Consider the following 25,367-nt stretch of genomic DNA (forward strand, 5'->3'; position numbering starts at 1 on the left):
GGGAGGGTGCACGTTCACCCAGGCCCAGCTTTGTGCCAGAAAGGGGGTACAGTGTACCTTGCAGCCTTGGCTTTATTTTCTGTGTTCTAGTTAACGATCGGGTGAGCGGAAGTGCTCAAGTTAGTGGTATCACTCCAACCCTGAGGTCTGCTCTAGCTGTTTGGAGACAAAGTGTGAGTAAATATATTTAATATAACAATAGTATTATAACAGTAATTACATATATAAAGTTTGCAGTTCCCTGCCCCACTCTTCTGTAATGGTTTGCATAGCTCCGTGTCTATGACCCCCCCCCCCCCCCCCAAGAACGGAGTTGCCAGGAACTGGCAGAGATGAGTCTTCTCAGGAAGAGTCAGGGGGCGGCATGAGGGGAGAACACAGGCTATGGAGGCAGGGCTGACACGGAGCTGTGTCCTGGGAGTATGCACTGGCCCCGGATGGGAAAAGACTGGACGGAGGAAAATTTCCCCACCTCCAGGGTATAAAGGCAAGCAAGTGTGGACACTGGTTCTTGTAGGAAGGCACCTGGCTGGGAAGAGCTAGAGACAGTGGTAGCAGGGACACATACTAGTCCTTTGACCTCCTCTCTGTCCAGGAAGCAGAGGGAAGGACTTCAGTGCTCTTCCAGTCCTCCACTATGTGCCCTCAGCATCCCAGCCCAAAGTGTGCTGAGAGGAGGGACGGTAGCCAAGCTCCGGATCTTCTCTGGAAGCCAGGAAAGAAGAGGGAAGATGGGTTGGGAGAGGGAAGAAGCTGACTCCCAGGCAGCTGGGGAAGGGAAGGGGAAGGATGTAGGATGTGGTAGAAAGGGGGCACCAACTCACCCAGTCACAGAGGCGTGGTGGGGTCGCTCAGGGCCCGGGTATGACTCTGAAGGAAGAGAAGCTACAGTGAGTTTAAAGCATAAGAAATCATCTCTTGTATAGAGAGGTTATATAACCCTCCCTCTCTCTCAAGCCTGTCAATTAGTTCACCCTTTTTTCCTCCTCATCATTCCTGAATTTTGCGGATTGAATCCAAGTTCCAACCTGTCTGTTAGAATTCTCCCCTCTCTCTCACTCTTGCACCACATTCCTTATTAAAGATTCTTTTTCACTTTTGACCTTCATCCCTCTCAGCCAGGCCTGGAGGAGAGGAGAAACGCAGACTGGACAATAAATCCTTCTAACCTGTAGCCTTGTGGGAGCACAGGCTCACTGGTTCCTCTGCCCCTCATGAGCTGAACGACCAGAAGAGCCCACCCCATTCTCAGCACTCCTGCAAGGACTTACCTGCCGGGATAGCCCTAAGATCCCTCCACTGGACAGAATGGGAGTGCTGCTCCCAGGGTGTGGGGGTTGCAGGCTGGGGCTGTTTCTCGGTCCTGGGGACACATCTCCAGAAGAGTCAAGTGTTTCTGGGGCTGGAGGGGAAGCTAGGGTGAGAGCAGAGTACAGAACCCCTCTAGATTACCTTAAGCAACCAAGCTGCTCCATCAGGGAAGAAAAAGCTCCATAGCAACAGGAAGCTGTAAGTCACCATAGCAATCCAGTTGCAAGAGAACCCCCCTACCAAGAGGCAGGAAATTGTCAGCGGCATCATTAGAGCAACCAGGGAAGAAGCGACAGGAAACTATAAGGATTGCCGTGGTGAACCAGAAGGGTACAACAGGAAGCTGAAGCAGTTTCCATAGAAACCCAAGGAGAGCTAGAGAGAGAGGTACAGAGGAAGTGCTTCTTAGCAACAGGCTGCTGTAAGCATTACCCTAGCAACCAGATGGAAGGCTCTTTTAGCAATGGGGAAGCTGTACATAGTTGTCATGGCAACCGGGCCACTTGGCTAAAGAAAGGAATTGCTCAGCAGCAAGCAGCCTGAACATCACCATGATGACCCAGCTGTTGGGAGCCACCCCTTGAGAGGTGCCTCACCCAGGGCAATTTGCTTGACGTCCAGATCCCAGGCCTCCTCCTCGACGCGGGCAGGCAGGGAACAGGCTCCCGGGGAGAGACCGGGAAGGGAGGGGCCGGCATGCTCAAAGGATGACACGGCCACCGAGGCCCGGGTGCGGGCGGCTGCAGAGAGTGGGGGAGGTGGAGGGGTGGGGTGCTGGTGTGGGAAAGCCCTCCTGGCTCCCTGAAATGACCCTCATCTCCTAGAGGGCCTCCCAGTCAGTCCCACAGTTTCTGAGAAGACATATCCACTTGTGACCCTTCCTTTCTTTCCACCACACCTCCTCACTGTGCATTCACTCTCAAGGTCTTTGACTTCTGGGGGCCACCCCCCTGCACTCTGGCCCTCACCTCTTCCAGTGAGCAGGGCACTCAGTGTCCGCTCCCCAAGTGCTTTGATGTCCAGGAAGGGTTTATTCCCAATGCCCATGGAGACCATCTGCTGCACTCGGAGCTCTAGGGAACAGAGACCATGTTACCAACTTCTTTGCTCCTTCCCAGCTCTTCATTCCTCATTCTCATTCCCTTGGTGTCTCTTGTTACTCTCCTGTTGACTGTTATGACATGGATGGTGATGGTGGTCCTTGACTTCCCCCTTAGACAGCTGTCTCTTCTCTCCTACCTGTTGCATCTTGCCCACTTGGCATTCCTGCTACCCAACTTCTCTTCTAATACTCACACCTTCTTCTTTTATCTTGGGCATTAAGCGCAAAATTCCCATTTTTACATACCTTTACAGTTTATCAAGTGTTTCCATATATATCACCTTATTTAATCCTTCTTATCATACCAAGATGTAGATGTTACTTTCCACTTTTCAGACGAGTGGAATGAGAATTAAAGAGAATTAAAAATGAAAAACAAAAACTAACAAAAGACTGCTCAAAACAAAACAAACAAACTAGGTCTGCTAACAGAGAAATTACATTCTGGAAGGCAAGGCACGTGCGCTGAACACCCTCTGACTCTTTTGCCCAGCCATTTGTGCTCACCTTCCTGAAATTTAGTGACTTCCTCTTTTCTTTTGGTACACCTCCAACTAATTTCTATCTCAGCACTCTCTCTCATGTCGAATCTTCTCATACATCATTCTCCATCTTATACCCTCCTTTCCCCAGGCCCTCTCCAGCTAACCTCCTGCCATAACCTTGATCCCAAGCACACCCACTCCTGGTTCTGCCCAGTACCCTTGTTGTGGGCTGCCTGTCTCCACAGCAACTGGGCAATAGAACTTGTCCACTTGAGTTTGATCTCTGGTGAGGCTGCCTGCAGGGTGTACGCCTCTCGTGCACGCCGCCGCCGAAACCACAACTCAAAGCAGAGCCCAGTGTCCCCGATGTTTTCTGTTAGCCCCATGTCGGCAGTCTGAGAAAGAGCAGAGGAGTGTGGGTGAAGATGAAGTGTTTCCTGACTAGATGGTACCACGTGGAAAAGCACTACACTTAGCTTGGCATCTGGGAGATGCTCAGTAAATGTTTGCTCAACACCTACCCTGTGCCAAGTGCTCTACATTTAGCCTTCACAACAACCACGATTTACAGAAGGGGGGGGGGGCTGTATAATACCCAGAGCATCTTGTCCAAAGGCTTATCATAGCTTATTAGAGAAAGTTCAAGCCCATGGCTGTGTTATTCCACACCTAAGCTTTCTTCTCTGTATTGGACTCTGTTGGAACTAGTATAAGAGGACTAAGTCAGAGAAACTCTTAGAATCATGCCACATTGCCTGATCTGGGACTAGGCTGCTATTGACGTTTATCTGGATATCAAGGCTGTTTCCCTAAAGCAAGGCCTCCCTCCTCTTGGTTTCTTCAGTTCCATAAGTTAAGCTATATTTATAGTGTCCTCTCTTCATCCCCCAGGGACCATCCCTAACTCAGAAAGCATATGTGCTCTTAATGGGAACGGTCCTCCTCCCTTCTGGTCTGGAATGCACCGTGAATCTCCTGTGTGAATGAGAACCCCGTGCAGCAGGCCAGTGACAAGGACTTCTGTCACCTTGACGCCCTGACCTGATGTTTGATTACAGGCCAAAGCCTCTTCGACATGATACAGATTCTGAACCTGGGTTTGGACTGAGTTTTCCAGAACATCCTGAGTTCTCAAGAAGAGCATGATTTCCTGTCCTGTCCCTGTGGTTTCCCACCACCGCCCTGCCCCCAGGCGTTGTACCTTAAAGGCCTGCTTGTAAACGAAGGTCTCTGACCCCCCCTCAGGGCCCTTGAGCTTGCTGAACAGGAGGAGATGCTCAAAGAGAAAGACATGGCGAAAGCACTTTTTTCGGCCACAGATGACTGTGAAAGGGTCCCGGTGCAGGAGTTGGCCCTGCTCCTTCAGATCTATCTGGGGAAAGCAAAAGGAAAAGTCATTGGCCCTAGGGCCCTTTATATATATTTTATGGAGCGTAAAAATGGGATTAATAGGGCAAGGGGCCTACTGCACTGGTTCTCAGGTGGAGTGAGGAAATCAGGAAAGCCCCTGGCCTAGAACCCATCTACTGGTCACCATGCACAGCACCCCTGGCGTGGCAGCACAGCCCTGCCTCTGAAGGCAGAAGATGGATCACACAGTAGGGTTTAGAGCCTCTAGTGGGTAAGCCTTTGCATGTTGGGGACCAAAGCACCATTTTGCCCCAGGAAGAGTGTCAAATCAGCAAAGACCTGAAGGCAAAAGAGGTCTAACCCAGTGGAGGTAGGTTTCCAAGCTGTTCTGGAACCTTAGGGCTGGAAAGAGTCTAAGGAGAGGAGAATAGGTATGTGTTGAGTGTTAAGATACAGAATGAACTGCAGGGTAGATGTAGATAAGAATTAGGAAAGGAATAGGAAAGCAGAGGCAGATACAGGGTCATGGGATGCCGGGCAGGACATAGCTTCTTTATTAGTAATGAGGAAACTGAGGGCCAGTGAAGTTCAGTGACTTGACCAAAGCTATCCACGTTTGTTAGAAACGACAGCCTGGGGCCCTCTGACATTGAGCCTAGTTCCCTGGTCACCAGCCCACACTGCTTCTGAGATCACAGGGCGGCCTGGGCTGGTGTGTCTGGAATATGCCCTTACCTCACAGCCACGCACCGCCTCTACAGCCAGCAGGTCTCTGCCACGGATCTCTTGTTCCCGGAGCAGCTGCACAGCAGCCCCAAGGGCCTGGCGCTCAGAACTTGGCTCAGGTCCAACTTCCCTTAGAAGCTCCTCTAAGAGCCGCCCATACCTGGCCAGCTGCTCCAGGGGCTGCTGCAAGGCCCGGGGCAGGTGAGGGCCCCCCTCCAAGGTGCCCTGGTATGGGGAGGAAACAGATAGGAATGAGGGAAGGTGCTAAGACCTTTGGGGAAGATGGGCAGTACTTTGGGTTTTTAGGGGTAGATCAAGTCCAGATGGTCTTCCCAGGTGGTACTAGAACCCACCTGCCAGTACAGGAGACTTAAAAGACTCAAGTTTGATCCCCAGGTCAGGAAGATCCCCTGGAGGAGGGCATGGCAACCATCTCCAGTCTTCTTGCCTGGAGAATGCCATGGACAGAGATGCACGGCAGGCTACAGTCCATAGGGTCACACAGAGTCGGACATGACTGAAGCAACTTAGCATGCACCCACAAGCCAGATACGCCCAAAGGTAAGGTGAAAAACCTTTCCACAGAAAGAAACAAGATAGGAGGCCTGCATGAGACTCAGACATCCTCTATATCTTAAAGGAGAATGGAAGAGGAATACAAATAATCCCTTGTATTCTCCGGCTTTTAACTTTGGAAGTCACTTTCACATCTTTTGATGTGATGTCTTTTGACCCTCCGAGCAGTCCATTAGTTAGATGTAGTGAATACTGCCCACTTTTACTGGATACAGAAACAGCAGCCCGGAGGAATCGAGACCCTTGCCAAAAGTCCTCAGGTGGACCGGATATGATCCCAGCTTCGCCTGGCTCCCAGACCAGTGCATGCCCCACCCTCAGCAATTCTGGGAGATTACTGGTAGCTGAAGCTCCATGGCACGTCTAGGAAAGCTTTTTTTTCCCGAGAGATTTTGAGGTTGGCTGAACTTTACGTCATCCTGGTTTCTCCCCTTTTCACAGAGTAGGAGAAAAAGTTACCTTGGTTGGGGGGCTGAGGGCAGCCAGACCAGTCTCCAGTTTGTGCCGGTGCTTCACGTACTGGGCATAAAGGCTGAATTGGTCCCCCTGTGCCAGTAGGGAAGCAGTAAGTCATCTCCATGAGGCCCTGCAGACCCGCCTCTCCCTCTCCTCCTCCACATCCTGTGCGACCGGAAGGAGGGACCGGCCCCCGGGGAGCACTCAGTCTGCCTGAGGAATGACAGGCTCCGGTGGAGAGAGCAAAGGCCAGGCAGCCCTGATGCTGGGGACACAGAGGCGGAGTAGATCCAGGAGCCCAGCAAACAGCATTAGGCTCCAGTGTCTGGGACTGCACATTCCGGGGAGGGGAGCGGGGAGGAGAGAGGTACTGAGAAGGAGGGACCGTGGATGGGGCTGAGACATGTGAAGGGAGAAGCCCTGGAAGACGTTTTAGAGGCTGACTCACATGGCGAAGGAAGCAGGCCCCAATGCGCAGGGGGTGGGTGGCGCAGCCCTGAAGTTCCCGCAGAAAGTGTGTCCGGTGGAAACTGCGGAGCCTCTCCCGGGCACTCAGGGCAGCGGCCCAGGTGCCCCGCAATTCTGGAGTCAGCTCAGGCCCCGGGGGTGGCACCGGCTCACTCAAGGCGGCCACATATTCTTGCTCACAGGTAATCAGCTCAGACACCAGACGCTGCTGGGCGCTGCAGGTGCCACAGGGAGAGACAGGGGAGGCTGTGGCATGGGAGGCAGTCGCCACCCCGACAATGGCACGTTCTTTTCCTGCGGGGCAGCTGGGTCTACTGCTTGGGCTCTCACCTGATGCTCCGCTTGCGCTCCATCCGGGGGGTGCCCACTCCCCAGGGCCCTTCTGGTCCCCCGGCCCGGCCCAGCAGCACGTGTTCCCGGGGTGAGCACGTCCTGTCTACCACCTCCGTACTGGTGACCTCCAGGCCTCGGATCAGCACAGTCCTTGGTGGTCTGCCTTCTGCTTCCGGACCCAGCTCGGCACCCTCCTCCTCATAGTCCTCCCCACAGGGGGCCAGAGAGCAATGAGATGGGGCTGCCCGTGGCCCAGGGCTGCTGGGGAGCAGCAGGGAGCTGAGGCTGGGTGAGGGGCTGTGGGGGCCCCGCAGGGCCCCTCCGCTGCTGGCACTGTCTGCCCGTCGTCGCCGGTGGCCCTGGGGACTCGCCTCCTCCCCCAGCTGTTGCTGAATCCTCCTCTCCAGCTCTTGGCAGCGGGCCCGGCAGCGGCCCCATTCTCGCAGGGCTGCCGGGCTGCCCAGGTCCAGGGCCAGGGCCCGCATCTCCTGGAAAGTGCCAGCGCTGGGCTCCGGGGCACGCCGCAGGGCCAAGGCTGCCAGCACCGCCTCCCGCCCTGGTCCCGCTCCTGCCAGCCTCGCAGAACCTTCATCCACCCATTCGTGTGCCTGCAAGGCCAAAGGGATGGGGAGTTGGGGCAGGAAAGGGTGAGGTCCCGGGCCATTCCCATGAACTGCCCCATGGCAGCTCTTGTCCTTCTTCACCGAGGCTTCCCAAGGCCCAGCACCACCACCACCCCTCAAAACACCTCTCCAAACTGTCCTGCATCCCTGCCTAATGTGTTACTCTGAGCTGGTAGGGAGACAGAGGGGCCTAGATGAAGATGGCCAATACACAGAATTTACAAGTGGCAGGCTCTGTACTGAGTGCTTGTTACATACTGCTTATATAATCTTCACGCACCTCTGTGAGGTAGGTGCCACAAGGCACACTCAGTTTAGAATCCTGTCCCAGGTCATTCATCAGGTGGGTGATAGAGCCAAGAGTCAAAGCCCAGGGGAGGCCTCCTAAGTCCTGGCTTCTAATAGGTCCCTAATCAGCTTCTCCAGGCAGAAGAAAGGCGGCGGTGGGCACAGGAAGAAAAGGCTCGGCACGTACCTGCTGGAAGAAGCGCTGTAGCCGCAGAGCCCGATGGAGGCCACTCTCCACCTGCTCCAGGCGCTGTTCAAAGATATCCAGAAGCTTTTGGGAGGCAGTGTCCTCTTCCAGGGCCAGGGTCTCCCTCGCCTGAGCCAGGCGCTCCTGGAGAAACGAGGCTGCTCTGAGGCCTGGCCCCTAGTCCAGCAGTCTCCCCTTCCTCCCCAGTCCCCCTTCTCACCTGAACCTCAGCACTGAAAGCCCGGAATCGTAGCTCTGTCTCCTGCAGGGCAGGCAGGGAATCCCCAGGCACGGCAAAGCTCACCAGTTGCTCCTCTCCGGGACCCGAGAGCCACTGCAGTGCCTGGGGCAGACGGTGGGAGAGTAGGGCCATGAGGGAGAATGGGGCAGGCAGGGCGAAGGAGAACTGAGGTCCAGCTCCTACCGCACCACCCTAACTTGTAGAAGTTGGGGGAAACCACGTCATCTCAGCTGTCAAGTGGAAATAACAGTGAGTGGTGATAATTTCCACAAGGGTCAAGTGAGAAAGTGAGTAAGAGATCTTTGTAAAACACAAGTCGAAGGGGAGGCTGGGCTGTTAGGAAGAGAGACCTGTGCTAGGGTTCCAGGGCTATGCCTGGAGGTGAAGTAGATAAAACTAGTGTGAACTAGAGGCATGAGGGCCAGAAGAAATTTCACATTTACAGAGCCTAGTGACGGGGGCAGTAGTTCGCCTGGAAAGACAACTCAGGTTTGTGTGAGTGTGTAGCTCTGGTTGCCTATTATGGGGCTCTAGGAACTCTCATGTTGGTTCTGGGATGTTTGACCAAAAAGGGATGGTAATTCCTTCCTCTGAAGAAAGGCTGGAAGCTGGGGCAAGACAGCCTGAGGACAAGAAGTCTGAGAATGTTCCCAATAACCTGTGCCAACAATAAACACTTCTGCAGTCCTCTGCTGAAATCATTTGATCATCCTAATGCCCTCATGAGGCAGGCCTTACTGTCACCCCCATTCTGTAGACGAGGACACGGGAATTCAGAGATGTTTCAAGGCTTGTCCAACATCTCTTAGCAGAGCACAACTCAAACTGAGCACCTTAGACGCCAAATCCTGTGTTCTAACAATTTTTAAACAGGAGGAAAACAGCTAATAAGCAAGCAAGCCAACAGTAGAAGAAGTAGGGGGTTAGGTTTTATGTGAAGCAGAGTGCCTGGAAGAGGACTCCACCAGATACCCTGGTGGTTCAGACGGTAAAGTGTCTGCCTGCAATGCAGGAGACCTGGGTTTGATCCCTGTGTCTGGAAGATCCCCCTGGAGAAGGAAATGGCAACCCACTCCAGTACTCTTGCCTGGAAAATTCCATGGATGGAGAAGCCTGGTAGGTTATAATCCATGGGATCGCCAAGAGTTGGACACGACGAGAAACTTCACTGGTTCACAGACCTGGATGCTGGAATGTGTGTGTGCGCTTAGGCACTCAAGAATACTGGAGTAGGTTGTCATGCCCTCCTCCAGGAGATCTTTCCAATCCAGGGATCGAACCCAGGTCTCGAACCCAAGTCTCCTGCATTGCAGACAGATTCTTCACTGTCTGAGCCACCAGGGAAACCCAGATGCTGCAATGGAGGAAGCTAAATATGGAGAAATTTCAGAAAGACAGCCCTGCCCCTACCCTCCTTTGTCATTGACCCTGAGATGACCCTTCTCCTGAGGCCACATGCAGTCCATGAGGTGATCACTCGGCACACACAGGAGTTATGAAGGAGCAATCAGATTTCAAAGCTCCCTTTACCCTACAAGGTAGGGTGGAGAGCAAATCTCTATGGAGCTCTTAACCCCAGGAGAAAAGAATTAAGGTTCAAAGAAGCAAGCCTTATCCCCGAATCTTTCTCATAAAGAGACTTCAGTTTCCAAGGCATTTAGCAGCTTCCATCATCCTCTCCTTCTAAGGTGGAGGGAGGTGGGACCTTTCCAGCCTCAGGTTTGGGGATAATATTGCCTAAGGGGTGGACAGAGCTGGTGTTAATGGACATTTGTTATTTCTGAGCTAAGGAGGTAGGCTCTCAGAATCAATAGATTCTTCCTACAGTCCCCGAGGGCACCCGAGTATCTCACAATTTCTAAGGATCCTTGATCAAATATCAGCAATGGGAAGGGGAGATCTGGCTTCTCTTCCTGGCTGGTGCTGAAATGCCACCTCCCTCTTGCTGAATCTCACACTGACCATGATCAACTTCCAAGGAGATGAGGAGGGAGGGAGGGTAGTTCAAGCCAGATTAGGAGAACACCATCAACTGTAAGTATCAGTGGGAAAAAAAGTTGCTGGAGGCCAGGCCCTCAGGTGGAAAGAGGCATGGGGGAGGGGGTGCTGGCTCACCTGTTGCAGTCGGTGCAAGCGTTGCCGCCGCTCCTGCTGCTGCACGTGCAGATTGGAGAGGCGCACGAGCTGGTGAATGGCTTCATCTACCTCTTGATACAGTGCAGCTGGACCTGGGCCTTCCAGCCTGGGGAGGAAGAGGGGCAGAATTAACCACTGCCCTTGTCAAGCTCCCCTCCAACCCCATCGTATTCTTGCATTCCAATGTGAGGGGTGACACAGCATCCTAGGTCAGCAGAGGGGCCTGTATCTGAATCCTGACTCTTCCATTTACTGACTGACCTTGGCCAAGACATTAAACATTTCTGATCCTCCAAATGTCCATTTATAATCATGACTAGCACCTGGGGATGTTATGAGGGTTGTAAATGGAGAAGCATGATATCCTGTCCAGATAACATGCTTAGTAAGAATCTTCTGGCAGCTAAGGTGAACTGGCAGTTCTCTGCTGTGTCTCCATCGTGCGCGTCCACCTGCCCCCGTGCACCCATTCCTCGTACTTGCTGCTGTGGGTGGTGCGCAGCTTCATCAGGATGGCTCCTCCGTCCCTCTGCAGCTCCGTTAGCCGGGGATCTGCCAGTACCTTCTGCAGGGGCTCAGGCATTCCTACCACCTCCTGGCGGGCAGGGAGAAATTGACAGGGTTCCACCAGAAGGCCCTCAGCCCAGCTCAGCCCCATCCCCACCTCCACCTCATGCCCTTTTGTCCCATCTCATTTCATACCTCTTCCTCTGGCTCTGCTGCTCTCTCTAGTTCCTCAATGGCTTGCCGTATAGAGCCCAGCACACCTCGGCACAGGCGGCACAGCCTTGCCACTTGCTGAAACAAATACACGCGGATGGAGTCCAGGGACAGAGTCTAGGATAAGGGGCCTAAGCCTGAGGGTGGAGGTGGGGCAACCCTAGAGACTTTTATGAGGCAATGCTGGATTCAGTTAGTAAGTAGGTTGTTGCTTACTAACTGTATGATTTTAGGCAGGTCCAGAAAATTCTCTGAACCTCAGTGTTCTCAACTGTAAAGACGTACCAGATTTAAAGGTTTAAAGAGATGAGCCTACATAAGCAGTTAGCGTAGGGCTGACACATTTTACAGCTTAGTAAACATGAATCTCCTTCCCCTCCTCTGCACTACCTCTTCACACTATAAAACCCACCTCTCTGCCTATTCAGATGCACTACCCCTTTGATCCGCAGCTTAGAGACCATGTTACAGACCCCCTTTAATACTCAGCTCAGACCATGTTCAGACCTCTTTTCTTGAAGACAGCATTCAGATTCATACAATCAGAGATGTCCCAACTGGTGTAGTTTGTGGGCAAAAATCTTGAGGCTGGAATGTTGGTGCAGGGAGCAGGTACAGGAAGGCACCATCTCCAGAAGTAAGTAACTTGTTACAGGTCACATGGAACCAGAATCAGCCCCTCTGAGTCAGCTCTTTCTAGAACCCCAGTGACATTCTGCATGCTTCTCCTGTTGTTTCTACTTTATCTTCCACCAAAAATGATGTTATTTAAAGTCATGTTAAGAATCACAAAAAGAGAAGATTACAGGCCAATATCATTAATGAACACAGATGCAAAAACACTCAACAAAACATTAGTAAACCAAATCCAACAATACATTAAAAGGACCACGCATCATGATTAAGTGGGATTTATTCAAGATATGCAAGGATGGTTCAATATCTGCAAATTAATCAACATGAAACACCACGTTAACAAAATGAAGGCTAAATATTACATGATCATCTTGATAGATGTGGAAAAACTTTTTCAGAAAATTCAATATCCACTTATGATAAAAAAAACAACTCTCAATAAAATGGGTAAAGAGGGAAACACCTCAACATCATAAAGGCCATTTATGACAAACCCACAAATAATGTCATACTCAATGATGAAAAGCTGAAAGCATTTCTTCTAAGATGAGGAACAAGATAGGGACATCCATTCATACCGGTTTTATTCAACATAGTTTTGGAAGTCCTAGCCACAGCAATCAGAGAAGAAAAAGAAATAAAAAGGCATCCAAAATGAAAAGGAAGAAGTAAAATGGTCACTGTTTGCAGATGATATGATACTATACATAGAAAATTCTAGAGAAGCCACCAAAACCTACTGTAACTCATCAATGAATTCAATAAAATTGCTGGATACTGAATTAACATATAGAAATTGGTTGCATTTTTATACACTAACAATGAACTATCAGAAAGAGAAATGAAGAAAACAACTCCATTTATAATAATATCAAAACAAATAAAATGCCTAGGAAGAAACCTAACTAAGGAGGTAAAAGATTTGTACTTGATATAACACACTGATGAAAGAAGCTGAAGATGACACAAACAGATTGAAAGATATGCCATGCTCATGGATTGGTGGAATTAATATTATTAACATATCCACACTTTCCAAGATAATCTACAGATTGAAGGCAATCCCTATCAAAATATCAATGGCATTTTTCACAGAACCAGAAGAAATAATCCTAAAATTTATATGAAAATACAAAAGACTCTGGATAGTCAAAACAATCTTGAGAAAGAAGAACAAAGTTGCAGGTAGCATGCTCCCTGATTTCAAACTGTAGCTACAAAGTTACAGTAATCAAAATAGTATGATACTGGCACAGAAATAGACACACAGATCAATGGAACAGAATGGAGAACCCAGAAATGAATCTACACACATATGGCCAATTAATCTATGACAAAGGAGGCAAGAATGTACAATGGAGAAAGACCGTCTCTGCAATAAAGTGTGTTGGGAGTACTGGACAGCTACCTGCAAAAGCATCAAACTGGAATACTCTTTCACACCATGCACAAGATAAATTTTAAATCAATTAAACACTTGAATGTAAATCCTGAAATAACAAAACTTCTAGAAGAAAATGTACGCAATATGCTTCTTGACATCTTAGTATTATTTTTTTGGATACATCTCTTTAGGGAAGGGAAACAAAGACAAAAATAAACAAATGGAATTACATCAAACTACATCACCTTTGTGCAGTGAAGGAAACCATCAACAAAATGAAAAAAGGGGAGAAGATATTTGCAAATAATATATCCTATAAGGGGGTAATATCCAAAATATATGAAGAACTCATACAACTCAATATCAAAAAAGCAAGCAACCCAATTAAAAAATGGGCAGAGGATCTGAATAAACATTTTTCCAAAGAAGACATACAGACATTGTTTCATGGCCAACAGGCATATCAAACAATGCTCAAAATTATTAATAAACAGGAATGTACAAATCAAAACCGTCATGAGATATCACCTCACACCTGTCAGAATAAGTATAGGTGAGGATGTGCAGAAAAGGGAACCCTCATGCACTATTGGTGGGAATGTAAACTGGTGTAGGCACTATGGACAACAGTACGGATGTTCCTCAAAATATTAAAAATAGAACTACCATACGATCCAGCAATTCCACTCCTGAGTATTTAATACAAAGAAAGTGAAAACAGTAATTAGAAAATATATATGCACCTCTATGGTAATTGCAGCATTATTACAATAGCCAAGACATGGAACCAATTTAAGTTCCCATCAGTAGATGAATGGTAACTTCATCTACTGATGGAAAGATGTGGTACACACACACTCACACACACACACTGGAATATTACTCAGCCATAAAAAGGGTGAAATCTTGCCATTTGTGACAACATGGATGGGCCTAGAGGGTATTATGCTAAGTGAAATAAGTCAGACAGAAAAATACAAGTACTTATATGTGGGATCTAAAAAACAAAACAAATGAACAAACATAACCAAAGAGAAGCAAAGTTATAGATACAGAGAACAAACAGGTGGTTGCCAAAGGGGAGGGGGTGGGGAGAGGAAAGAAATAGGTGGGGGAGATTAAGAAGTACAAACTTTCAGTTGCAAAGTAAATCAGCCACAGGTATGAAATGTACAGTACGGGGAATATAGTCGATACTTATGTAATATCGTTGTATGGTGACAGATGTTAATTAGACATCATGGTGATCATCGTGAAATGTATGGAAATATTGAGTCTACTCTTGTATACCAGGAACTAAAATAGTGTTGTTGGTCAATTATACTTCAAAAACAAATAAACTCATAGAAAAAAGAGATCAGATTTTTGTTTTTTTTAAAGGGTGTAGATGAGGGGGAGGGGGAATTGGACAAAGATGATCAGGGCTACCCTGGTAGCTCAGCTGGTAAAGAGTCTGCCTGCAAGGCAAGAGAAGTGAAGTGAAGTGAAGTGAAGTCGCTCAGTCGTGTCCGACTCTTTGTGACCCCATGGACTGTAGCCTACCAGGCTCCTCTGTCCCTGGGATTCTCCAGGCAGGAATACTGGAGCGGGTTGCCATTTCCTTCTCCAGGAGATCTTCCCAACTCAGGGATCAAACCTGGGTCTCCCGTATTGCAGGCAGACGCTTTACCATCTGAGCCACCAGGGAAGTTGCAAGGCAAGAGACTCTGGTTCAATTCCTGGGTCAGGAAGATCCCCTGGAGAAGGGATAGGCTACCCACTCCAGTATTCTGGCCTGGAGAACTCCATGGATTGTACAGTCCATGGGGTTGCAAAGAGTTGGACAACTGAGCGATTTTCACTCACTCACTCAATCAAAAGGTAAAACTTCCAGTTACAAGATGTGAAATGTACTAGGGAAGTGATGTACAACACAATATAATTAATACTGCTGTATGTTAAATATGGAACTTGTTAAGAGTAAATCCTAAGAGTTTTCATCACAAGGAAAACAATTTTCCTATTTCTTTAATTTTGTATCTATATGAGATGATGAATATTGACTAGTGTGGTAATCACTTCATGATTGTATGTAAATCACTGTGTTGTACACCTCAAACTTGTTCACTGCTGAATGTCAACTATATCTCAAAACTAGAAAGAAAAAAAGAATTAATTTAACATATTCCTCCCATCTTCTCAGCAGCCCAGGGTACATGCATAATCTTTTGCTCTTATTGAATTTGCTAATAAACACGTGTTGAATTGTGAACCATAACGACTTATTGAACTAAATGGACTCTTTCCCAGCCCCTTGGTCAAGACTCAGATTTGCCATTTTTTCCTAGAAATATCCCCTGCTGGGTCACTCCTGGTTCCCAGTGTCCTGGGTGAGGGAGAGGAAGCTTACCTGGTGTGTCTCTACCCAGTGACTAGGAGAGGGCTCCCTGTGACCTCCCAAGTCCCACTGCAGCTCCTCAGGCTTGGCCACTCTTTTCAGATCACCCGCTGATAGCAGCTCAGCACCCTGCAGACACATGAAGACAGGGGGTTTTGGGCCTGGGCACCTAGGGATTCAGGGATTGATCAGGGGCTCCAACTAGCCTCTTCTCTCTCCATCACTGATGGGAACTAGGTGGGAATGAGGAGCTCAAACCTGAAGTCCATGGAGTTCAGCTGGAGGCTCATCAAGAGTGAGAAGCAAGAGCCGCTGAATGAGGGGCGGGTCTCCCGAGTCCTGAAGGCAGCGAAGAATAACCCTAAATTACAGGTGACTAGGTGGCCTGGAGTGACCACTAGGGAAGAGTTAGGGCCCAGAATGAGTAATCATCTCAAGGGATTGGTTACCTGAAGTTGACTCAGGACAGGAATGAGAGCTGGAGGCAGTGGGGGTGCCTTGCGAAGATCCAGCAGGACAGACAGCCCCGATATCTGTAGATCAGGTCTGTGGGGGCAGAAGAGCCAAGGAAAGAGAGAGAGTGTTTGTGTGTGTGTGTGTGTGTGTGTGTTTGAGTGTCACTCATCCTCAGGAGAAGTTAGATTCTAGCAATGGGAAAAGGATCAAACAAAGCCTGGGATGTGTGTCCAAGCGACAGTGATGACTAGCAATTAGGAGTCTATATTCATACAACTACTGGGTCATGGGATCAGAGTTTAAAAAGTTAGGAATTCTGTGCTCCAGAAGGATATGAATTCAATGCCAGCACCCAGCCTAATAGGTTCTGGCACTCAAGAAATAGTTGTTGGATGAATGAATCAACATTTTTATAATCTAGGTAGCATCTTAGGAGACTAAAAGTCAGCAGGGTTGATTTTGAGGATTGATGAAGACATTCTGCAAGTCAGGGGTCAGGAAGGTCAGACATCAATGACTTGAACAATCTGAGGGTTGTAGGTGTCCTAGAGGTCAGTGTCCTGTGGAGAGAAGAGGACAGGGTCCTTATGACCCAGGAGGTTACTGTGCAGGGTGTGAGCCTGGGCCTCAGTTACCTGAGAAGTGAGTGAAGGTAATGAAGAGCAGTGCTCAGCACGTCTTGTGAGGGTGGGGGCTCCTCGGGAGGGCACGGTGGGGTAATGGTCAGCAGAGCTCGCCCACTCTGGTCCACCCCTCCTGAGGACACAAAATGGCCAGGCTGTCCTGGCTGGGGGCAGGCCTTGGCTACCTCCCGTCTACCCCGCTTCCCTCTGCAGCCCACCCTGGAGGCTTTTCCTGGAGGCTTTTTCAACCCCTTCCCTTCAGCCACTGCTGCCCACTGACCAGTCAGGATGAGGAATCCAGATGCCATTAAGTCCCAAGCTACACCAGGGTCATCAGAGATGGAGACTGGGGGGCCTTCTTCCGGAATGCTCTCCCCTTTCGCTTCTTGCACAGTCTCTGGGGGTGGTTTTAGGGGGTCAGAGAGGAGCCCTTCTGGATCGTTGGGTGCTGCAGACACAAGGCAGAGCTATGGGCCTGAAGTGAGGACAGGTCTGGCTGTTCCGCTCCCAGCCTCACCTCTGCTTTTCCCCCAGCCCCCTTCCCTAGGCCCCACCTAGCCCGGCCCTTGCCGACTGGCCTCAGTGTTGTCTCACCTGCCATGCACACCAGGCTTAGCCCCTCCTGTTCTCTTTCTCTGGCCCTTTCTTCTACAGGCCCGCAGACTTCTTGGGACCATGGCTCTTTTTCGTCTGCTGGTTTGAGCTCCTCTCTTGGCTCAGGTTCTGGCTTCCCTGAGCCTTCATGTTCCTCCTTAACTGGGCTGCATCCTGGAAGCTCGTGTCCGTTTGGTGGGGGCAGGCTGACAAGGGTTTCCTGATGGCTGGTCTCTTCCTTGTCCCCAGGGCTCAGTGGGGCACTGTCCCCTCCTCGGTTAAGAGCCCCTCTGCCTGCAGCTCGCTTCTTTCTCCTGTTTCCTTTGCCTGTTCTCCGAGGGGTACCAGGCAGCCCTTCAGCCCCCTGGCCTGGTCCTGCTCCAACCTCGCCTGGCCTCAGAGGGCAAGACTCGGAGGCTTCTCCCAGTGCCTCTGCCAGGGGCTCAGACACCTCCAGGGCCGCTGCCTCTGGGAGAGCCTCAACCTCAGCTCCCGGGGGAGACCCAGGGGAGGCTCCAGTGCTGCTCCCCTCACCAGGTGGCCGGGCACCATCCTGGTCCCGAGGCCCCAGACCCTTCTGGTTCATCCACGCCCGGTGTCTCCGATGCCGGCCCTTCCCTCCAGCACCCTTGCGTGTGGGTACTGTCCGGGTCCGAGAGAGGCCGGAGGAGCCTTCAGCATCCATGGGGCTCCCCCTCACAGGCAGTGTTACTTCCAGCAGCTCCACATACTCGCCCTCAGGCCCTTCAGCGGGGGCATTGTGCCCATCCCCGGGACTCCGGGTGCCCAAGGCTTCCTCAGGGAGTGGAGGGCTGGGGAGCCCCGGGGGGCCCGAGGGCAGTTCTGGGGGTAGTGTGCTTGGCCGATGTCCAACCATGAGGCCTCCTTTGTGCACAAATCGAGGGCAGATGAGCTCCGCCCAGGGCAGTCGCTGAATCCCAGAGGGCGCAGACAGGAGGCAGGTGTTGAGGCGACCTGTTGGCCTGTCCTTATTGATGCCTTGTAGCCACTCAGGTGTGAACAGGTATGCACAAGCCTCATTAGGCACAGGCAGCTCCTGCACTCGCCCACCCCCTGGGGCCAGGCACTTGAGCGCCAGGCGGGGTGCTTGGGCTGCTGAGGGTACCACTTGCAGGTAGAAGTCTCCTGGGCGCAGCAGCTGCCAGGGGAGGGCGGCCAGCTGCACCACTACCTGCTCATGCAGGCAGAGGGGCCAGCCCTCGTGGAAGAAGAGGAAACCGCTGTACTGGGCCTGGGGAGATAGGGGGCAGGCTGTGCTCAGGCTTCTGCTGATGAAGCCAGCTGCTGCTGCTGTTGCTGCTAAGTCGCTTCAGTCGTGTCCAACTCTGTGCGACCCCATAGATGACAGCCCACCAGGCTCCCCCATCCCTGGGATTCTCCAGGCAAGAATACTGGAGTGGGTTGCCATTTCCTTCTCCAGTGCATGAAAGTGAAAAGGGAAAGTGAAGTCGCTCAGTCATGTCTGACTCTTAGCGACCCCATGGACTGCAGCCGTCCAGGCTTCTCCACCCATGGGATTTTCCAGGCAACAGTACTGGAGTGGGGTGCCATTGCCTTCTCCGGATGAAGCCAGCAGGAGGGGCTAGTTAGAATGGGACTAGCCTAGGCAGGAGTGGCTTTATGCCTGTTGGGTTAAGACTCAAGGGGTGCACGAGGAGATATCTTGCTGTGTGCATGTGAGAGAGGAAAGATTGGGACTGATCGGTTTTCTGGTGGTAGGAAGCTTCTCAAGGAAGCTAGTTCCACGAGTAGGAGGAGAAGAACTGAGTCATTATAAAGATGTGGTCAGCAGATGTTATTGTTTTGGAGGAGTTGGAGACTCTTAGGAGGTCTTTAGAGCTGTAGAAGTGACTTTGTTGAGTCATTCTTGGGGGAGTCAGTATCTTGAAAAAATTGATATGAGGAGGGAAGTGTCTGGAACTTGGTCTGGAGGGTCAGCGTCTTTGGGAGTTGATGCTTCTCAGGGGTCAATATTTGGGAAGATGAGTGTCTATGTGTTAGTATCTGAGTGGTAAGTGTCTCTGGGGGCATCAGTATTGAGGAGGCAGTGTCTCCGGGTGGGGGGAAATTAATTTGACTGGTGTCTGGGGTGAGGCAGTGGGTCTTAGGGGAGACAGAACAGGAACGTGTTCACTTACACAGGCTTCCTGCTGGATCTTGGCAAGCAGGTGCTTGGCAGGCACCAGGAAGTCCAGGGTGTATCTCAGCGCATCCTCCCGATAAGTCCTCTCCACCACCTGGAACACCTGGCCCAACAGTGTGGGGGCTGTTGCCTCGAACGGTGGGTAAAGGGCCGCTAGAGTACTCTGTACACAGTCCTCTACTGGCTCAGGCTCCTGGGAGAGACAAGATCAGACAGTGGATCCCTAGCACCCAAGCATGGTTCCTTAAAGGTTGGCGTTGTCCCCCAGGGGCCCCATCATGTACAAAGAGTATGCAGAGAGACGGCATTCAGGAAATGGTGGCTGAATGAGATGGGAGTGGGGCTGGGCCAATCAGAGTGCACTCTGAGACCTTGGTTTTGGAGATCTGGGGAGACTTTTCTGTGAATGTCTTTTATCAGGGCTGAAGCTGGTTCTTGTACATTGGGATAATTGCATAGGCCCTCTTCCTCAAGGAAGAGATGGGTCCCTGGGCCATCAGGGAAGTCACAGGTGGCTGAGAGTTCTGCAGGGTGGAGCCTTTTGACACAGCCATTCTACTAGTCCCTCCCCACAGGGCCTATCAACCAGGGTCGTGTCGTGAAGTTGCTCAGTCATGTCCGACTCTTTGTGACCCCATGGACTGTAGCCCACCAGGCTCCTCCATCCATGGAATTTTCTAGGCAAGAGTACTGGAGTGGGTTGCCATTTCCTTCTCCAGGGGATCTTCCCGACCCAGGGATTGAACCTAGGTCTCTTGCATTGCGGGCAGATGCTTTACCATCTGAGCCACCAGGGAATCACTACCAACCAGAGACCAACCAGAGACCTCCTTCTTAAGCAGGGGTGCCATCACCCATGAGCAATCATATGCTAATGGTCATTGGGTGGGAAGAAGAAGGACTGAAGGGCTATCTGTCTTGAGTCTTTCTAGCACCCCTCATCCTCTCCAGTGGCTCTCAAGGAATCACTCATTCCCAGAGTATGCTGGGTTAGGTTACAAAGACGTGGGTGGGGACACCTGAAAGAGGGAAAAGTCACAAAAGGAACATGTAGGAAAGGGAGGAGGAGGCCTTGCTGGTATGTATTAGAGCTGAAATATTTTCTGATTTCTGTAAGGCCTGTCTCACAACCTCCATCCTGGGCCACTCTCTCAAAAGTTCTCAGCCCTGTTTCCTCTAGACTCACCTCCCTAAGTGAATCAGTTGGTTATCTTTCTCCATCTCAGAACCTAAACAGCCACCCCCCAGGCTATTCCTTTACAAACGTACTTCTCTTTCAAGGTGGCTTTGAAATTCCTTTTATCGGATTTCTTTGCTGTAACTGGGCAAGGGTGATGCTCGAATTGAAGTGTTTCCTTAGTTCTCTACTCCGCATTGCCCTCCCCACCCCCTACTCCGCCGGCTCTGCCCTGAGGATAAAACTGCATACTTTACTTTGAGTCTTTCCAGCCTGTTACAAGCCTGTCCCGACAGTCAGAGAGGCGAGGCAGCCACTCCAGAGACCGACAGTCAGTGCGCCAGCACCGAGACCCGGCCCCAAGGTGTGTGGGCGAGCAGACAGACCCCCCAGTGTTCCGGGGACCCGGCCAGCTCCGGGAGCGTGGGTGGGGGAGGGTGGGGATGGGCGGGGTGAGGCAGAGTGGGCTGTCCCCTCGGAGGCCTGGAAGGGGGAGCTAGAGCTGGAGCGGCGAGGCAGCTGCAACCCATTAGGGGCGGTGAGCTCATGGCTGAGTGAGAGTCTCAGCCACAGGAAACAGCAGCGGCAGGAGGGGAGGAGGGGTCTGGGGTGGGAAAGGGCGGGCAGGAGCTCAGCGACCCGGCCTCCAGCCGGCCCGGACCAAAGAGGAGAGCAGACTGAGTCAGCTCTCCCTGGCCCAGTTCCTCTTTCTTCTCGTTCCAGTCTCCCTGCCAGGGGCTGCCCTTCCTTCTGTAGAGGAACAACCCCGGTGGTGCTCCTACCCCTCCTCCACTCCCTGCTGTGAGCGCCCCATGGCGGGCCTCTCCCCCTCCTCCACATCGTGCTGTGAGCACCCCTATGGCCGTGCACCCCCTCATCCCTCCGCAGTGGGCGCTCTCCCTGGCAGTGCCCACACCTGCAGTGACTCTTTAGAGAGTACTTTTGGAGTGAAAGTTCACAGGACCATGTCCACTCCTATAGGCACGGCCGTCCCCTAGCAGCGCCCTCCTGCTTCCTGTGTCCTCGAGTTGCTGCTGCCAGGGTCCCCAACCCGCTGCAGCGGGAATGCTCCGAGACAGTGCTTCGCTTCCCAGCAGCGGGAGCTCCAGGGCACTCCTCCCCCCATCGCATCTCGGGTCGGCTCTGGCATCGTTACGCCCCCTGGCACTGTGGGCCCCCTCCCCACTCTGTCCACTACTCTGAGGCAGCATCTCTTTCTCCACGGGAATTTCCCTTTTTGACCAGGTCCCTGGCCCCAACCCAGCCGCAGCTGCGGCCGGTCCCCCAGGGCCGGATGGGTGGGCCCGGGGTGGGGCCCGGGATGGAAAATGGTGGTTCCAGGCAGGTCATTTCTCATGACCCGAGGCCGGGCCCCCCTCCAGGGCCGCTGCAGCACGAACCCGCAGGGGTCTCCCGCGGGTAAGGAGTTGGGACCGGGAGGGGGAGGGAAGATCCTGCAAGGGAAAGCACAAGTCAGGACAGAGGAGGGCGAGGGGAGGTATGTGGATTAGGGGGAGAGACCTAAGGGAGGTTGGGGGAGGGCGCGAAGAAGAGGGGAAGAAAGGAGTGAGGGCAATACCCAGTGGGGTCAGAGTCAGTGGGGCAGACAGGCAGATCAAAGAAAAGAAGGGGGGGATGGGAGGAAGGAGAGTCCCAGGAGCGCTCAAGAGTTCCAAGCTGGAGCAGGAGGCACCCAGCTGGGGGCTGGCGATCCGCAGAGGACCGCGCGAAAGCGGAGGGGACACCGGGTGGCGACGCGGGACTCACCATGGCTCGGCTCGCGGCCGCGTCTGACGCTCGGGCCGGCGGGCGGGGCCGGGCGCGCCGCCGCCTCCCTCCCGCCGTTCGCGTCTCGCCGGGTCTGGCTAGGGGACAGCTCCGGCCGCGGTGGCGGCTCGGCCCGCTCGGGCTCCCAGGCCGCGGGGCCCCACCAGGGAGGGTCGAGACGGCCGCCCCTCCTCGCCCCGCCCTGCAGTGCCCGCCTCTGCCTCCGCGTCCGACCCCCTGCTGGGACGCCCGCTCCCGCGCCGGGCCTCTGGCCGCTCCCCTCCACGCCCCCAGCCGATCTGCCCGGCTCTCCCGCAACCCTGTTCCTCCTCCGCCCCGCCCTCCAGCCGGTCTCCCCGACCCTGACCCTCGGAGGCCCGTCCCGCCGAAGATGCCCTTTTCCCGCCTCCGCCTAGCTCCCTAGGCGATCAGTTTAGTCTCCGCAAGGGACAGTCCAGACACTGGGGCGTGCGTGAATTCCCTGGGGTCCCCAGCCTAGGACTGGGTCATTTGGTGGCCGGAAGCCTCCTGAGTCTAACTCGCCTGGGAACCTCTTCTCCCCTCGGTTGCCAGGCTTTGGCAGCACTGGCAGCACCTGGAGCTCAGAAGAGAACCCCCCCCCCCCACCCCGCCCAACACACACACACACACACACACACACACACACACAGCCCCCCCCCCCCCCTCCCCCAGCCCCTGCTGGCTTCCCTTGGAGCTGGGGGCAGGAAAATCAGGGGATTCCTCCCACTCTCCAGGGGCTTGCCTGCCCTCCTCCTTCCCCTCCCATCCCCTCCGGCCTCGAGCCTTCGGGCTCCGACAATGGACTCCTCTGTGCGGTCTGGGGAGGGCGGGGGCGGGGGGGAATTAGGGAGCGGAGAAGGCTTGGGGAGGGGGATTGGACGTCGAGGCTGAATACGCTCAGAGTCCCGGGATCAGGATCCTCCTGCCGAGGCGGACGTTTTCTGAGTTCTTTCCTCGCTGCCCCTTCCCCTCTGAATCCCTCATCCTCTCCCTTAGCTAGCGGAGACAAGGCACCAGACCCCGTTCAGCAGCCCCACCTCCGGATTCCAGACCCTTCCTTCTTTGGGGGTGGCGAAACGGAGTCTCCTGGGGCCGCTAGAGCTCTTGGTGGCGGGGATGGCAATCTGAAGCAGTAGACAAAGGGGGTAGGCTAGTTAAGAAAGTTCTAGTCTCACCCATCCTCCACCTCGTCTGGATGGCAAATGAAGCCCTGGCGAGGGTCCCCCAGGAGGATCAGAAGAGGCTTAGGCATAGCAAGGAGATGCTTTGCCCCTCCTCTGAGCAGGCACCTGGAAGCCGTGTAGGGGTGGGCAGGGGCACTTCTAAAGAGTGGGCATTTGAGAAGCTAGGAGAGCCAAATAGACCCCAGGGACGGACGTGAATGCAGGTACCACTGCGACTGGGGAGGGGGTGACGTTTGGGAAACGTCCTGCCTGGGATGCGGCTCCGACGAAGCCAGGAGACTGGAGCCTGAGGGCAGTCTTTGGAACGGAGGCAGGCGGAAGGGTGGGGATACAGGGGGCGTCGCCTAGGTGATGGGCTCTTCTCTCACCTCCTCTGAACGCTAATCTCCGCCCTTTTCTCCTCTCCTCCGGGTCTGGAAAAGAGGAGAGATAATATTCAGTCTTTTGGAGGCAAGAAAATCCCTCTGCTCCATAGTGTAAAAAGAAAAAAAAAAAAATCTAGGGCAGCAAACCTCAGTGCCCATCTTTCCAGCACAGTCAGAGGCAGGGAGCTGGAGCTCTTGTCCGTCAAATGGGTTATGAGCCCTCTAGACATCCAGCTTCCCCGGGCCTCCTTATAATTAGTGCCGAGAACTGGGAGAGTGAGATTTTGCTACCCCCTGGTGTCCACTCTGTAAATGCGACCCAGTGGCTGGTTACAGAGGCCAGAATTTAGGAGATTTTCTTAGGGGGTTTATTATGAACCTTATTCATTTGTTTCAAACCCAGCTCACCCATTCCCAGTGTTGACAGAGTCTGAACTTTTCCTCATTAGATCTTAACATCCTTTATACTCAAACAAATTGGGGAACAGTTGGTAGAATCCGAGTTTCCCACAAAGCTGGCTCTGGTAGTCTGTGAGCTCCTGGGGGAAAAAAAACGAGTGGATATTTTTCCCCCTATGGGAAAAAGGGAGTTATCGAAAGTTTTTGAGCCTACAGGTGAGGGGTTTTGGATGAAGGCTCTGAAATCAAGTCATTCCTTTCCAGGAGTTTTAATCTGTGCTAAATTAGAATGGTTTATTTAAGTAAATAAGGAGACAGATACGCATATAGTGGTTAAATGCCACTTTCTCCAAGGATGCAGGCTCTTACCTAATACCTGTGCATCTGTGTGATAGTGTGTGTGTTGATGTGAACGTTTTGGGGAGATTGTGAAGTAGTAAGATTAAAATGGAGGAAATAGAGACTGGCAATAGACCAGACCTGGAAACTCTCTCCAGCATTCACTAAAAGTTCTAACTATATTTCACCAATTTCAGATTCTTTGGAGTGTAACAAACTCACATTTTACAGATGAAATTCTGGCTTATTTGAAATTAAAAAACAAGGTGTAAACTATACAGTAAGCGGAGAAGCCAGAATTTGAACCCCAGCAGCCTGACAACAGAGCCTTCATTCTCAACCACTGTCGTAGGGTTTCATCCAAGCTGTCAAGCAAGAGTCCATATAGGAAGTGCTTTGAACACTACACCTTTTCCACCACCTAACCATCATGTTAGGTTGACATGTTAGATTAGGACAGGGAAGCGTGGCGTGCTGCAAAGTCCATGGGGTTGCAGAGTCAGACACGACTGAGCAACTGAACTGAACTGAACCATCATGTTAAAAAGGGTTAACTTTGGGACTTCCCTGGTGGTCCACTGGTTAAGATTCCACACTTCCAATGAAGAGGGCCTGGGTTTGGTCCCTGATCAGGAAACTAGATCCCATGTGCTGCAGCTAGGACCTGGTACAGACGGACACAATTTTTTAAAAAGGATATTAAAAAGTGTTGACTTTATTTTTGTAGCAACCAGTGCTGGGAAGAGTTTCTAAAAGTGATAAATATATCACTGTGGTCAGGCATTGAAACCATTTACCCCACTAGTCTTGTTCTAGAATAAATAATAGTTAAAATAATTGCCAGGAAATTTCCAGTATGGTTCTTTTGGGAAGTACTGT

At 52.0% G+C, this 25,367-nt stretch overlaps 3 protein-coding genes across 8 annotated transcripts in view; 1 reads left to right on the top strand and 2 right to left on the bottom strand.

Annotated features, from left to right (window-relative positions):
- The window catches only part of TMEM253 (transmembrane protein 253), a 13,439-nt gene extending 13,358 nt beyond the window's left edge, over window positions 1-81 (bottom strand). The window contains exon 1 of the mRNA XM_052646432.1: window positions 58-81. The gene's annotated coding sequence lies outside the window, so the exon portion shown is untranslated. The remainder of the gene's footprint in view (window positions 1-57) is intronic.
- ZNF219 (zinc finger protein 219) overlaps window positions 1-3,998 on the top strand; it is a 12,527-nt gene extending 8,529 nt beyond the window's left edge. For all 4 annotated transcript variants that reach the window (XM_052646429.1, XM_052646431.1, XM_052646430.1 and 1 more), the window contains 2 exons: window positions 91-173; window positions 3,790-3,998. The gene's annotated coding sequence lies outside the window, so the exon portion shown is untranslated. The remainder of the gene's footprint in view (window positions 1-90; window positions 174-3,789) is intronic.
- On the bottom strand, window positions 293-22,243 carry ARHGEF40 (Rho guanine nucleotide exchange factor 40). 3 transcript variants are annotated; one of them, XM_052646426.1, is made up of 24 exons: window positions 22,181-22,243; window positions 19,232-19,429; window positions 17,073-18,324; window positions 16,759-16,926; window positions 16,491-16,611; window positions 15,849-15,945; window positions 15,658-15,738; window positions 15,412-15,528; window positions 10,985-11,080; window positions 10,762-10,877; window positions 10,262-10,388; window positions 8,126-8,239; window positions 7,906-8,049; window positions 6,805-7,415; window positions 6,455-6,689; window positions 6,010-6,096; window positions 4,984-5,199; window positions 4,100-4,270; window positions 3,116-3,293; window positions 2,280-2,384; window positions 1,908-2,051; window positions 1,272-1,414; window positions 825-870; window positions 293-705 (listed from the first exon to the last, which is right to left on the bottom strand). In XM_052646426.1, the coding sequence occupies exons 1-23, from the start codon at window positions 22,181-22,183 to the stop codon at window positions 829-831; spliced, it is 4,566 nt and encodes a 1,521-aa protein (XP_052502386.1). In that variant the 5' UTR covers window positions 22,184-22,243; the 3' UTR covers window positions 293-705; window positions 825-828. The 3 variants fall into 3 exon arrangements, with proteins under 3 accessions (XP_052502386.1, XP_052502385.1, XP_052502387.1); XM_052646425.1 differs by having other exon boundaries at window positions 294-705; window positions 8,126-8,248; XM_052646427.1 differs by having other exon boundaries at window positions 295-705; window positions 1,272-1,402; window positions 8,126-8,248.
- Between the last annotated feature and the right edge of the window lie 3,124 nt (window positions 22,244-25,367).

The sequence above is a fragment of the Budorcas taxicolor genome, chromosome 10 (genome assembly GCF_023091745.1).
Source record: "Budorcas taxicolor isolate Tak-1 chromosome 10, Takin1.1, whole genome shotgun sequence".
NCBI classification, from domain to species: Eukaryota; Metazoa; Chordata; class Mammalia; order Artiodactyla; family Bovidae; genus Budorcas; species Budorcas taxicolor.

Excerpts from the sequence above, each read along its gene's own strand:
- ARHGEF40 (XM_052646425.1), bottom strand. Across the intron at positions 10,878-10,984 it reads CAGCAGAGCCAGAGGAAGAG|GAGGTGGTAGGAATGCCTGA; the intron begins GTATGAAATGAG and ends CCTGCCCGCCAG. Across the intron at positions 6,097-6,454 it reads GGGCCTGCTTCCTTCGCCAT|GGGGACCAATTCAGCCTTTA; the intron begins GTGAGTCAGCCT and ends CTACTGGCACAG.